The following is a 13,961-nucleotide window of genomic DNA, read 5'->3' as shown; positions in this document are numbered from 1 at the left end:
GACTGCTTACCCAAGTGTTTCAGCACTTTCTTGACTGTTTTTAGAAATGTTATCTGGAATATCAAACACCATGGTTATAAACCAGAATGGCATTAATGCATTCCAGTTTCATGGTTCAAGCAGACTAAATTGGACACTTTTCCCTCCATTACATTAGGTGAAAAACCAAAACAGCATAACTGCTTTTGAAAGCAGACCTGCTGAATTTTACTTTAAATATCTTCAAACTTGGGACAGATTCACTGTAGCTCAGAAAGCTGCCTTTTAAAGAAAATTAATTCTCAAGCTGGCAGCTGGCAATGAGGAGATTGTTAACGACAAGTGATATTTTTGACATCCCTGGCCTAATCAGCAGAATGCAGGTGCACATAATTTGGATTTTGCAATGATATTGGCTAGTTACCATGGCTGATCTTATCCATGAATAGTTTATTCAAACAAGACCACCATGTCCCTCATAATACACACACTGCACTCCTGAACAGGCTCCAAGAATTCCAGCAACCTCTCTTCAACAGGCCGAGGCAGAATTGACACCATACAACATCACAGTATAAAGACCCGAGCTCTCCTAACAACACAAAGTAAAACATCTCCAGGATTCACATAACACTAGCAGCAAATCAATACGATGCAACCACTAAAATCTATTAAAGCTACTTAATTTTAATTCTCCTATGTTTGTATCCAAAGTTCATATAGCAGAAATTGATCCAACTATTTTCATTTCCATTAGGTAACTGTCTCATACAGGCCAGGTCTCCACCAGACATGAAGCAGTTCAGCTACACTAAAGTCAGCACGTTCATACCCATCTACTCAATTATCTGTGTATTTGCATAAAATAGGCAAAAATGGATCTCAGCAAACTACAAAAACATGCCTGTCTATTGTACAGGATATCAATCATTAGTCACTCCTCACTGTTTTTCACTTCATTTGGGCCAAGTGCTACACCAGGAATCTGAAACTTGGTCACCCACAGAGAATGGTTCGTGTTGGTAGGGACCACTGGAGGTCATCTTGTCCAAACTTCCTGCTAACATAGGGTGCCTTGGAGCATGCTACTCAGGACTGAGTAGAGACAGCTACAGATATCTCCAGAGGAAGAGACTGTACAACCTCTTTGGGCAGCTGTTCACGCAGCTCTCAAACCACTTCACTGTCCACATGCCAGTCTGCACTCCCTAAGCTTTCCTGTGAGGATATCATAGGAGAGGGTGTCAAAAGCCTTCCTGAAGTCCAGGTGGACAACACCCACTACTCTTCCCTCATCTATCCAGCCAGCTGTCCCACCATAGAAGGCAATCTGGTTGGTTAAGCATGACTTCCCCATCCACACTGACTACTCCTGGTCACCTTCTTGTCTTCCTTTCACATCAATGCACTTTGCTCCTTTTTTGATATCCATATTGCATTCCTACTCCAGAGTTCCCTAATTTATTCAGAACATGCCTAAATTTGCGAAGTGATCACAAGAGACATTTTAGATTTTACTAACTGCTGCCAAGGAAGGACATTCTTACTCACAATCAAGGGAGAATAAAGCAAATTTGAAGACAAAACATATGGATCTAGTGAGCAGACAAATTGGTTTCAAAACATCATCTCCGTCCAACAAAAATAGTAGGTAGAGAAGATTATCTTCAAATAATCCACCAGTCAGAAGACCTGCCTTTCTAGCACATTAGCCAAAAGCTGTGTTCATTTACTGTGTCTCAGGAGAAAGGCTGAAGGTCCTGCTACAATCTCCACCAGTAACTTACAGATTCACTCTACACAGTGACTTGTGATAAGAGCAAACTCTGTACCAGCAGACTTATTAATCCAATTAATAAATCTAAAAAGAACTTTTAGAACACTCCCGCATAGTAATTAAATAAGTCAAAGAAGCTCCTAGAAATCAACCAGTTCACACAGAACTTAAACGTATTCTAAGCCACAGATACATACCAGTAAAACAATCACTGCATAAATGACTCTTGGCAAGCTGTCAAGATTAACAAGTATTTGTCCTTCACCCCCGCAAAGTTGTGAGGTATAACTCTTATTTAACATCAGATATTATGATGCCTCCTGAGAAAAGAATCAGGTAGCATTGCTTGGCTGTGTATTTTAGACACAGCTATAGCATCTGGAACTATTCTCTAGAATCCCATCAGTGAGGCTCCATTTGTCAGGGATGCCATAATTTGATCGCTTTAAGCTACTCCTGACTCTTAACCCTTTGTGATGCGTGAGGGTTTCGAGGGAGTCCAGATAATTTAGCACTGAAGGAATTTCATTGAAAAGCACATGAGGAAGCTAGCAACAAACAAGTGCCAAATAAGGGTTATAGCTCCCAAAGGGCTGGCAAGATTTCATCTTTAAAGGTCCTTAGATTCTTGAGAGAGAACAGAGCATTAACTTGAATCAAAAAGGTTCTGTTCTCACTATGGAAACCATTCTGTTTTCCTTGGCACAAGCACAGTTCAAGCCATCAGCATATACACTGGAAGCCTATGATAATCTGGGCTGCAGAACTATGCCTTGCTGTCCACAGGATACTTTCTCTTCTACTTATTTTAATCGCCTGCTGTTTTCCCCTTTCAGAGAGTGAAGTGCAAGTTAAAACTTCTCATTCCATAAGGATAAGCTCTTGGGTGCAGTATCTCTCACAACTGTATGTGGCTGAGCTCAATGGCCCTTGGGATCCCTTACACTTCCATGGGAGTGCTCCTGTAGAGCATGTGTCATGCACGAGGAGTGAAGGCTGTTCAGGGTATACCCAATGTCCTGCTGCAGTACAGGGTGCTCAAACACTGTTGGAAATACCTTCCTTTTTGCAAGTACACAATACAGACCTGGCCAACAGCCTGTAGTTCAGCACAGCTGTCTTACAACTGCCCGGATTTGCCAGCAACTGTGATCTTTATGCACTAGAGGTCATGTTCTTATGCAGCTAGAAAAACAAAATACCTTTCAAGAGCTGCATATATGGAAATTACCAGCTAGGTTAAATTTGCATGTGATAGTTGAAAGAATATTCCTACTTCACAGGGATTGGCAGGAGCGTCAGTGGGTTAAAAGCAAGATTTGCAATTTAAAAACACTCCCAGGCTGTTAGGTACTGTATAGTACCACAGGGTAAGAGGAAAAAGGAAAGGAGAGTGCAAGTTAGCTTCAACTAAACATTACAGTTGCATCAGAAAGCAGAAAGAAAATATACCTTACCTGTGCCCAAGACAAAAAAAAAGTCTCAGTTACTTCTTTGGGACTCTGGAATCACAATATGCAGTAGGCCATGTAGTTTGGGAAGCAAATTTTGTCTACTTCCATAGACAGTTTAGCATATGGATGTACTGCATTTCAGATCTCATGTTTTAAGCAATTGAACAGTGCCCATTTATATGCCAATATCAGCTATGGAGCTGCTTATTTAAAACAGCCTGCTCAAGGAATGAAAGAAAAAACAGGACTCTCACTATACTGCCTCTTATTGTGACACTCAAAAATGCATCACTTGCAAGAACAATCCAAGTGCCTCTCAAGCTCTGTGAAGAAAGATTCTGGGTTTCCAGTATTTAGAAAGAAGCCTGATTCAAAGGCCTCAATCCATACTATGGGAGAAGCTGCCATAAACCAATGCAGCAGTGGTAGAAACACAAACAAAAAAATCATATGAGTAAGTTTTTTCCAATGAGAAACTGTTTAAAAGAGAGCAATATTTGAAGTCAGGCTCATAATTCACCTGAACTATAAAGTTTGTCAAGACATTGAAAAGAGTTTTCCATTTTATATCAAGTAATTCTAACAAAGATACATTTTTGCAATAGTAAAAAAAGCCTTTATAACTAAATTCCAGGCTTAAATGAATTCTTTTTATCCTGCCACATGGATTTTAATGATTTTGTCCTGTCACATTAATCCACTGCCAAAAACACCTGTGCCATCTGCCCTCTGAGCCAATTGTGCTCTCAGAAAATGGACTCCACTTTATTTTTCACTTCATTGTAAATGCAAATCACTTGTGTGACAAGAAACTATTTTAAAGAGTTATTGGTGTCAACTTCATCTTTAGACTAAGAGCTGAATTGAGGGGCAGTATTCACACTGCCAAGTAGATGTGTAACCGCAAATGTTAAAAAAAAAAGCCCTGCATGCACTGCCTTCTTAAATAGCTCAGCACAGAAAGGCTGCGTGTGTCTTAAAAGGGACTAGACATCTAGTATGCATCAGATTCTTCCCCACTCCAAATTCCTGCCAGTCAAAGGTGTCTTGATTCCTCATCAGCACAGGTAGCAAGGAAGAAGTCTGCTTTCAGGATTTGGTTTTGTACTTCCATGGGTCCAGCTGTTTCTGTCTGCAGAAATGTATTTCAGCCCTTTTCCAGTGATGCCTGCGGCTCCTTTGCCTTCTTTCATTGATAATTCAGTCAGCTCATACTCTATTGCCCAAACCGAGACTCAGACACCCATGCTTGCAGGAATGCACAATTCCAGCTCAAATTACTCTCAGAGCACGGTACTAAACTCAAAGGTCTAAGAATTCAGTTTCTTACAAGGTCGGCCCCCCAGTTCTCCTCCCAGAGGCATTTGGAATGCACCTACCTTTGCAGCGGCCGCGGTGTGCGACGCTCAGACCGGGCTCGCGGCACTTGGCTCTCTGGTAGTCGCACATGGACTCGTACGTTCTGCCGTCAGAGGCGCACAGCGGCTTGGACTGCGACCGCGAGCAATGCAGGTTACACTGCGGGTCTCTGTCTCGGTCGCTTATTAAAAACTGAAGGACGTGGAAAAAGGAGGGAGAAAAAAAACAGTGGTTTGGTTTGGTTTCCCAAAACTGAGCACGGTGTATTTTTTTCTTTATGACAATAACAATACGACTATAATGCATTTTAAGCTGCCTAACAAAGCTGACTTTGCCTGAAGGGAACTTTAAATGAAACACGTACATCTTTAAAAAATATTAACGGTCTAGTCCATTCTTTTTAATAAAATGGAAACATTACTCACTCTGCCTCACCTCTAAAAAAGTAAGATGTGCAAAGCCAAACACAACCCACACGGGAAGGGCAATACTGAGTCACAACAGCCTAGCTTGCCCAGTGCTGTGCCACAAACAGTATCTGGTACTAGACAATTTTAGTCAGACACATAAAAAATTTATCACCAAAGACGGAGGAATACAAATAAACTATCAAGATTGGCCTTGGTAGTTAAACCATGCATGTTACCAGTTTTGTATCAGTGATGTTTTTGAAAGCATTGTTTATATCATCTGTGAATACCACCAACTAGAGCATACCTGCACACTCCCTAAGTCACCTTTTGTTCCTTCCTGATGACACCCAGCACAGCTGGCAACTGCACTTCATGCATCCCACAATCTAATTGCACACTATGTGAAAATCTATTTCCTTTCAGAAGTTTGAATTTCTATCATCTTTCTGCATGCCTCTTCCTGGGCATTCCATCATGATGCAACCCATTTTGTACAAATGTGACATCCTTTGCCAGTCTTGCATAGTCTGAATAATCCCAACCTTCCTACTTCTTACCCAGACCACTTCTCTCCATATCATGATCACTACTGTTTTCCTTGGCATTCTGCCTTATTTTTGGTGATGGGGAAACCCACAATGCACATGAGTCCCCACCTTTTGTCTGCTTGTTCCCTGCAAATCCCAACATCTGGAAGGAGTTTACTGCTGTACCCTCAACTCTACTCTGAACTGCCTATAGGGACACCCAGGTCTCTTTCCCAAGTTCATATTGTTTTCCTAAGGATCCAAACTGAAGGTGATCTTTCCATAACTACTTGCTTGCAGAAATTTTGGCAAGTCATGATAGTAGCAGCCTTTTTCTCTTTCCATACTACCCCACTTAGTGGTTCGTCAGACCTTTAATTATTGCCCAAACCCAATCACTTGCTCACAGGAAGATTTCAGAGGATTCTTCAAACAAGTTCCATGAGGATTAAGCAAATAAAAGGCAAGTCAAACCTGCCTTGCACTTCCCCATCCCTACCTCCCATTTCTACAGCCCCTTGCAAGCCTGGGGGCACCAGAGCTGCTCTCTAACACACTGATATCCCAGCCCACTGTCAAAGCAGTTCTGAGCTCAGCAGTTCAGAGCTGGCTGGCAAATGGGCACTGACTGACACCCTGCCTGCATGCACAAAGCCACAGCTCTCCAAGTGTGTTGATAGCTGGATGCCTTACAGGGAAGTGTGAGTCACTGCCATAATCACCTTGGTGTTACAGTTTCCTACAAAGCTGTCTACTCTATGCTTTGAGGTTAAAACTGTTGAAAAAACATTGCCTGAAGCCTAGTTTGGGTTGGTTTTTAACCACTCCAAGAACATGCATCTCTGAAATTTGGTTGCTGGTAGGTTTTTTCATTACAAAAAATTTTCTCCCCAGTTAAATGAAAAACAATTGAGAAGTTTCATATTTTCATACTGTACTGCTGGATCTTTTGAAGACTAATACATTACTAAACCCCCTATTTAAACATGACAGCTGGGAAAAGTAAGCAAGGTTCGCATTCATTTTACTTTTGGTGGGGCAAACATTTTTTAAGATCTCCTCTGTCACAGACTTGACATATTTGTTACAGCACGGTGTTTTTGAAATGTTTTTGTTCCTTTTCTGCAACACATTCTATAACCTGGCAACACCTGCTCCAAATGGGAAATTGGAAAATTTAATCCTGAAGGCAATTTTAAATTGTTTATAGAGACCTGGACTAGACTATAAAAACACTGTAAAGCTGGACCAGATTTTTTTCTTTTCAATGGTTGGACTATCACAACTTAACTTGGAATTGCTCTGGCTACAGTAATGTCTTTCTGTTGCCCCCAAAATGCAAATATTGGTAGTGACTGTAAACATTCAGCAAAGAGCAACAGACTGAAGATGCTGAAGCCTCCTCCCAGCATGGGATGTCAGACACTGTATGTATAAAAAGACTTGCAAAGCAGAGCTGCCTGATAGGACAGTATGGTGCACATGCAACAGTTAAGTATTCAATTTAACACAGGAGCCATTCTGGTTTAGAAGGAACACACAGATCTCCTATTTATCACAACTGGAGACTTGAGTTACAGACATGAAACTTTTTGCAAATTCCTTGTCAGAAGCTGAGTTCCACAGGTATGAGTTAGCCAGAGGTTCAACAAGAAAATCTGGAATACTGGTTCTCATCATCAAACACTATTACCAACTTATTGATAGTCTTCTTGTATCATGAAAACTCAAGCCTTCTACAGCCTGTACCAAAATATTTAGTATAGAGGGGAATTATACATCAAGAACGCCCCCTTATCATTCTAAAGAATAGAAAGTTGTCCTTAGGGCTGACAAACAAGTTAAACCTAAGGCTGTGGAAGAGCTTTCCTCAGGTGCCTCCTTGCAGACAGAGAAACAACTCAACATTGATTAATTATGAGGGCCTGAGGAAACATGCAGAGCACCCCAATGCAGTCTGTGAAGTTCTTGCCTACCTAAATTAAGCCAAGAATCATGTTATTAGAAAAAAAAATTTAAGAAAATCAAAAGCCTTTTTAGCATTTGTAATTTGGATTACAGTAGGGCGCCCACACAGCATGTTCGGTGCTTTCCAGACACTGAAGATGCCACACCTGCCTTGCCCAAAAAAGTTAATGGTTTACGTAGTTGCACAAGATGGTGCTTGTTTTGTTCAGGTAGATTGTAACTGTGAGTCTGCATTAAATTGAAGAAGGATCCAGGATCACACCTGTCTGATCAGAGTTCTTCTCACGCAAGCAAACCACGCTGCCAGAAAGGCCAGCAATATCTCCAGGAGATCTGAAGGGCTTCAAAAACTCCCCTTAAGAGTAGGGTACCTGCTCCACTGTAGCTCACAGCCCTTATCTTTGGTCAGCAGCCCTGACAGCAGTCAGGTATAAAATCGTGGTTCTTTGTCCCCTTCTAGCAGGTAAGCATTCAGGCTGCAGAAGTGATGGTCAATACAGACCACACACAGACATTTAATATACTAAATGCTTTGAGTGTACATCTCTTCCTACCCAGCAGAAAAAGTCTTCCTTGAGCATTTTGCTGGTCTAAGAGCATGACCTCCACTGTAAGCAACTTCAGCTGCATGAAGAAAAAGAATAGATGAATGCTAAAACTTGTGTACCATGGGGAGACCCCTTGGTTCTGTAATTTTAACAGCTAGGACCACAATCCATATACCGTCAGTTTGATTTTTATTTTATAAATCCTACTTTTATTTTAAAAATTCTACAGGCACTGCTTTCCCAAGGACACAGCCCTGCTCCATAAGAGCTGCCTGGTCACTGCTGGAGATACTGCTGAGCTGGGCTGAGGGCTGTGAGCAATGTGCCCTAATGCCTGGTACCCATCCTCCCCAAAAACAGCTGAGACAGGAATGTGATCTTCTGGTCTTTCCAGGTGAAGAGCAGCAAGTTAAATAGTCTGCCTTTAATGCCAAATGTCCTACGATGACTTTCAAAGCTCAAATCAAAGCCTGATGTCCCAACAGCTCCAGGATGCACACACAGACAGACTTTGCAAACAACTAAATCACTACTCACAGAGCCGTGCTTGGTTCTCTACACACAGACACACAATGCGAGCAAACCTGGACTCAGAGAAAAAGCAAACCTGCAAACATGTGCAGCACCAGCAGGTTTCCAAGCTTCATCTAGAAAGAAGAGGAAAATAATTATCTTAGCTCTGAAATTTTTCAAAGCTTCTTCTCGATTTCTCTGTTGCCATTTGTTTCAGAACAGACTACATCCAAAGCAAACGGGATTGGAGACAGCTTATCAGCTCTTAACTCCTCCCTTTTCCTTCATGAGAAGAAAGCTATTAAAAGTACAACTAAAAGGAAAACAAACAAACCACCACAAACACAAAACCTCAGCGAAAAAAAAAAACCAAAAACAACAAAACGAACAAACCCCCTTCCAAAAGTAGAAGGAATCATCTATTTAACAGGAAAAAGTTAAAATTGATCAGACCGCAAATGGGATCTATTGAATATAGACTCAATACTAAGATAAGTAACACTAGTATTAAGCAGCAATATTTGTATTTATGTAACATTTATTTACACTAAGGGAGTCTGCACAGTGCCTATTCCAGCCAGTTTGAGTCCCTGCCCTAAACAGTTTCCAGTTCAATGCAGCTCTCAGAGCATCTTTTGATGTCAAACATTCTATCTGTATAAGGACACAAACCTCCTCCTTTAGCAAATACATTTACACAGGTGCTTGCAGAAACCACTTCCCAAACTGCTTTCTACTTCTTCAGACTTGAAAAGAAAAAGAGAAGATAAGAGGTCAGAATGAAGTTAACTTTGCCAACAAAGCATATCTGTTCTTTTTCTCCACACCTCAACACCACTGCTGACAAACAACAAACACTGATTAAAGGGTTTTTAATGCCTGTGAAGGAAAGCAGACTCCCTGCAGCTGCACAGCAGCTGGGAACACTTGTGTTATTTAGCAGAAAAAGGTCTGACCCCACAAGTGAAAATGAGCTTGGTGGTCACTCATTCTATTCACCATCTGGGTACATTATAAGCACAAACAGAACAGCAGAGCCTTTTGTGATGGAGGTAACGAGAAATGGCCAAGGCATTGTAGTACCACGGTAACATGCCTTAGCAAGGCTTCAGGGAAAAGAGGGAGCAAGGGACACAAATGACACGAACGAACGTGAGAAAGTGGAAATCTATTGAGAAACAAATCTAGAGTTCACTACAGATCAAAACAGAGGTGCCTCTGCTACTTAGCAGCTTCAGTTCAGATTAGTACTGCAGAGTGCTGCTGCCTAACAAAACTGAGATAGCCAAAACAGCACATGTAATACTTTACTCCTGTTTTGGCAGATTTCAAGTTTGAAGACCCTTAGAACACGTCTTGGGAAAGGTGATTCATCTAGGTATATTCATATGGCACAGATCACCCGCTCATTAGTCAAAGTACTCAGACTGGCCTGACTTAAGTACAAATGAGCAATGAGTTCTCTCCTTCCCAGAGAGAACTCCTCAGGAAAACCATACCATTTTACACATTAAGGGAGACTATAAACTTCTCGACATTTTTGTTGCTGTTGGAAAGAATCATTCCACATTTTTATGCTTCGGTTTCAGGCTCCAAACTGGTGCAACCAGCCATTCTGGAGGCAGAACTGGAGCCACGTTCCAGTTTTAATCATGGCTAGACTCTCAGCCCCATGGCAGGTTGCCTACAGGGTACAAGGACTTTAATTTCAACCACTGGTTTTGGACTTCGGCCAAGTTTCCTGCCATGGAACCATAATCCTAGTAGGTTTCACAGGGGTCAGAGATTCTGTTCTGAGCTGGAGACCCAAAATGCCTCACTTCTAGGAATACAAAGAGGAGAGTTTGAAAGTCTTAGAAACTCTCTCAGGGTCTGCAGTCTTACACATGCAGAAAGATACCAACCAGAGCCACCAAACTCCCAACAGCTGACTGGGCTGTCCAGCCTCTGTCCTGAAAGTGCCCACACAGCTGCAGAATCTAGCAAGTGAAAAAAGGCTTTTGAAGTGAACTTCCTGGGAAGTTTGTCATGTGTTTTGGGGCAGGGGAAGGAAGAGATTTATTTATTTTAATATACTCTTTCTGGAAACACTCACAGGTTTGTACTTCACTGGCACCTGGATAAATTACTAAGACACAGGTCCTCAAACTCCTCCATCTTAAGAAGTTCCACTCCTTGGGTGGAGAATTTTAGCATCCTACAGTTTTATACCGTTTTTAAGACTTAAGGCTCTCCCAACAAATTTCAGAAGGGCACTTCCCCCAGGTAGAAGGTACTTACAAGAAAGATATTGTAATACTTTTATTCCTTGAGTCACCCCTCCTGAAAAGTGAAGAGTCTAGCCTAAGTTAAAGCACCACTTAGGTTTCAACCCCAAGCCTCCAGCTGTGCAAACAAGAATGGGTTCAAAGCACAGAGCCTGTGCTTGAGGATGGTAAAGGCTGAGCAAATGCATGGGAGCACACTGCAAAGCCAGCAAACTCTAGATTTATTTGCATGAGTTGAATTCAAGACAGTTTTTTGCTCTTACAGGCTAGAAACTTAATTTTTCTACAGTGATTTTTCCTCTCCTCAAGCTTTGCTCTGTGTAAGTCACTACAATGAAGGCAGCACTTAAGGATTATGCTTCATCTATTAGTTTACTTTTAGCTAGGAAATAATACTTTCGTTTTCTTTGCAAACTGATCCCCAAACATGATGTAGCAGCTGTGTTCTGTTTTTAGAAGATGAGGTACTAGATCCAGAGAAGCTGCCTAATGGAGGATTTGAAGTGCCCACCAAAGGTTTGGGGAAAAGTGCCCATCAAAGGTTTGGGAAAAGAGCCCACCAAGGGTTTGGAGAAACCCTTAGAATTGCACTTCACCTCAGAGCAGCTCTGTGGGTTTTTTATTGTTGATATTTCATTGTTCATAGAAAAAAAAGTCATTGCAGTCAGAAAGTGAACTTTTAAAATTCTCTATTTTTGTTTTTGACATGCAAGTTTACGGAAGTGCCTAACTACATTTACTTGTGGGAAAGAAAATGCCAGAGACACCAGGGACAAGAAATTAATTTCATATTTCAAAATAATCCCTTCTCCCACACAATTTTTATATCCACATGGCTGTATCGCCTTCATAAAATCCAACTTCAGTTTTGTAAGTCACAAGTTTAAGCATCTCATAAGTTCAGTACACCAATCATCTGAACAGTGGAAGAAACCCAAACTTAAACATAAAACAGGAACTTCATCTTAAATCTCACATTTCTAACACGCAACTTTTAAATCTTTCTAGTAAGTCTGGCAGTATTAAGGTAGAGAATGATTTAATTTATTTGAAGTAATTACTTCAGTTTCTGTTAAAATTCACTCTCCTACTCAAACTATTCCTACAGCCAAGGTAACATGTAAGCCTAGAACAAATTCAAGATTATATTTAATTTGTCAAACACATTGACAGGAAAAGGTATGTTTAACTTGGACTATTTCTTCTCTTTACCTTTGCTACTATACATGTTGAACCAGATAGAAAATCCAAATGTTTGAACAGTCAAGCAATGAACTTCTTGTCCCAAGACAATAACAGCAAAACTTCCATTAATATAAAATGTGGAATCTTGTCTTCACTAAATTGTATTGTTTAATAATACAATCCAGTCTTTCCAGTTTAAGGAGTCCTGTGCTTATTCAGCATAACTCAAAAAACAAACTCAAAACACCCTACTGTATACCTTATGCCAAGTTAATCTTTCAGGAACCATATCCCCTACTTTAGTCTGTCATAATGACAGCTGAAGCTGTTGATCTCCACTAGCAAATGTAGCAGGATTACAACTTGGTGCTGTCACTAGGTGAGAAGTCAGTGATTCCATTGTAATGGGATATGTTTTTCTCAAAAGAAGCTCCCAGAAAAGCAGAAGGGTTGTATACTTCAACAAAGGACAGTAATTCAAGCAAGATTTCCATGAAGAGTGATCCCCATGCTTCCCAAACATTAGCATACTGAATGCTTCAAACCATTGCACAGACTCTTCCCCCTCAGCCCCAGGTCTCCCAAATCATGGAGACTGAAGTACTTTCTTACCCTTCACTGTATGAACCACTAAAAGTCAGTTCCAGGATTTGCAGTCTTCTGTGGGAAGTCTAGCCACTTACAGAAAGTGGCTGTGAAATAATACTTTCTTGAGCCTATTTTCCCTCCTGCATTACTTTTAGCAGGACTGGCTATGCAGTCAGTCTAGGAATCCTTCTTCCCCATTTGCAAGAGCTTGGAGTACTGAAATAGTCTTGATATAAGCTCTCCATGTGAGTCTTTGGTATGTTCTGTGGGGTTACACATAAAATGCAAGAATGTCTGATGACAACTAAGTTTTGCTGAAGCATTCTTAAATGAATAAGCTGTTTGATGAAGTACGAATTCTCTGTTGATTTTTCATCAGTAGCCTGATAAGTATAAAGGGCTTCCTTTTAAACCCAAAGCCCCTAAAATTTGTCATCATCATCTGACATCAATATACCTAGATCCCCTTCTCTTAAGCATCTTATCATGCTGTCTTTCTCTCAATAATTCCAAGTACTTTGCCCTTTACTTGCACAGTGTTATTGCTGAAGAGTCTAAGTAGAGTCCCCAAGTTGGTTGATAAGCTTTCCAAATACCCCAAACTAGCAAGATAAAAATGACATATTCTCCTCCCATAACCCCTTTTTCCCAATCAAACAGAAGTTTCTAGCCATGCCAGAGACTGCCCACTGCAAAAAGCAGATAGCAAGTCTTACCAAAGATAGCCTCATAACCTCCTGAACACTGTCTCCTACATAAGCACCAATCCCTTTGGCATGCACAAAAGGCACATTATGTAAGCACTCACAGCCAGACATACAACTGAGTTTACCTCAAGCCAGATACCCTTTCCCCTCTTTCTAGTCTATACCATAATCACTGTCACCCTTCAGTCACAGCCATATATATATATTAGACACTATTACTGTAGACAAAGCAGGTGTATGAAGACCACCACCACCTCTGGAACTGCTCTATTCTGCTAGAAGATAATCTCGTAGGGGGACATGATGACTGAACATGGTTTACAAACTCAGTTTGGCAGCCACATCTTCAGGGTTGAACTCCAATGGAAATAAAACTATACAAGGGCACTTCTTCCATCACAAATTATTTGTCCTTGTAGATCTTCCAGGATGGAGAATGCCACCCATTATAACTCGATAGCACTACAAACTTTGGTCCCTAAATCAATTCCTCAAAAATGCTGAAAGAGGCATTCAAATTGAAGTTGGCATCCAGCCTTCATTATGTTTGGTGTAACTGCTGCCAACAGCAGAACCAAGAAGTAGATACTAGAAATAGCTGATCTCATTAGTTCAAAACCTACCAAGGGCTGGCTGCCCATCAGGAGATGCATACTAAATGAATGCCAAGTCTGAA

General features: G+C 41.0%; 1 protein-coding gene across 7 annotated transcripts in view; it reads right to left on the bottom strand.

Annotated features, from left to right (window-relative positions):
- SMOC1 (SPARC related modular calcium binding 1) overlaps nucleotides 1-13,961 on the bottom strand; it is a 128,689-nt gene that overhangs the window by 83,136 nt on the left and 31,592 nt on the right. For 6 of the 7 annotated variants that reach the window (XM_071427193.1, XM_071427191.1, XM_071427188.1 and 3 more), the window contains exon 2: nucleotides 4,590-4,761. In XM_071427193.1, the coding sequence (XP_071283294.1) occupies nucleotides 4,590-4,761 (172 nt within the window). Of the gene's footprint in view, nucleotides 1-4,589; nucleotides 4,762-8,632; nucleotides 8,673-13,961 lie in introns of all 7 variants that reach the window. The other variant, XM_071427192.1, reaches the window with a different exon arrangement.

Source organism: Agelaius tricolor, unplaced genomic scaffold (genome assembly GCF_023055355.1).
Source record: "Agelaius tricolor isolate 1412-34295 unplaced genomic scaffold, bAgeTri1.0.p SCAF_5, whole genome shotgun sequence".
Lineage (NCBI taxonomy): Eukaryota > Metazoa > Chordata > Aves > Passeriformes > Icteridae > Agelaius > Agelaius tricolor.
Note: the sequence above shows the minus strand (reverse complement) of the source record. Positions and strands in the feature narration are given on the sequence as shown.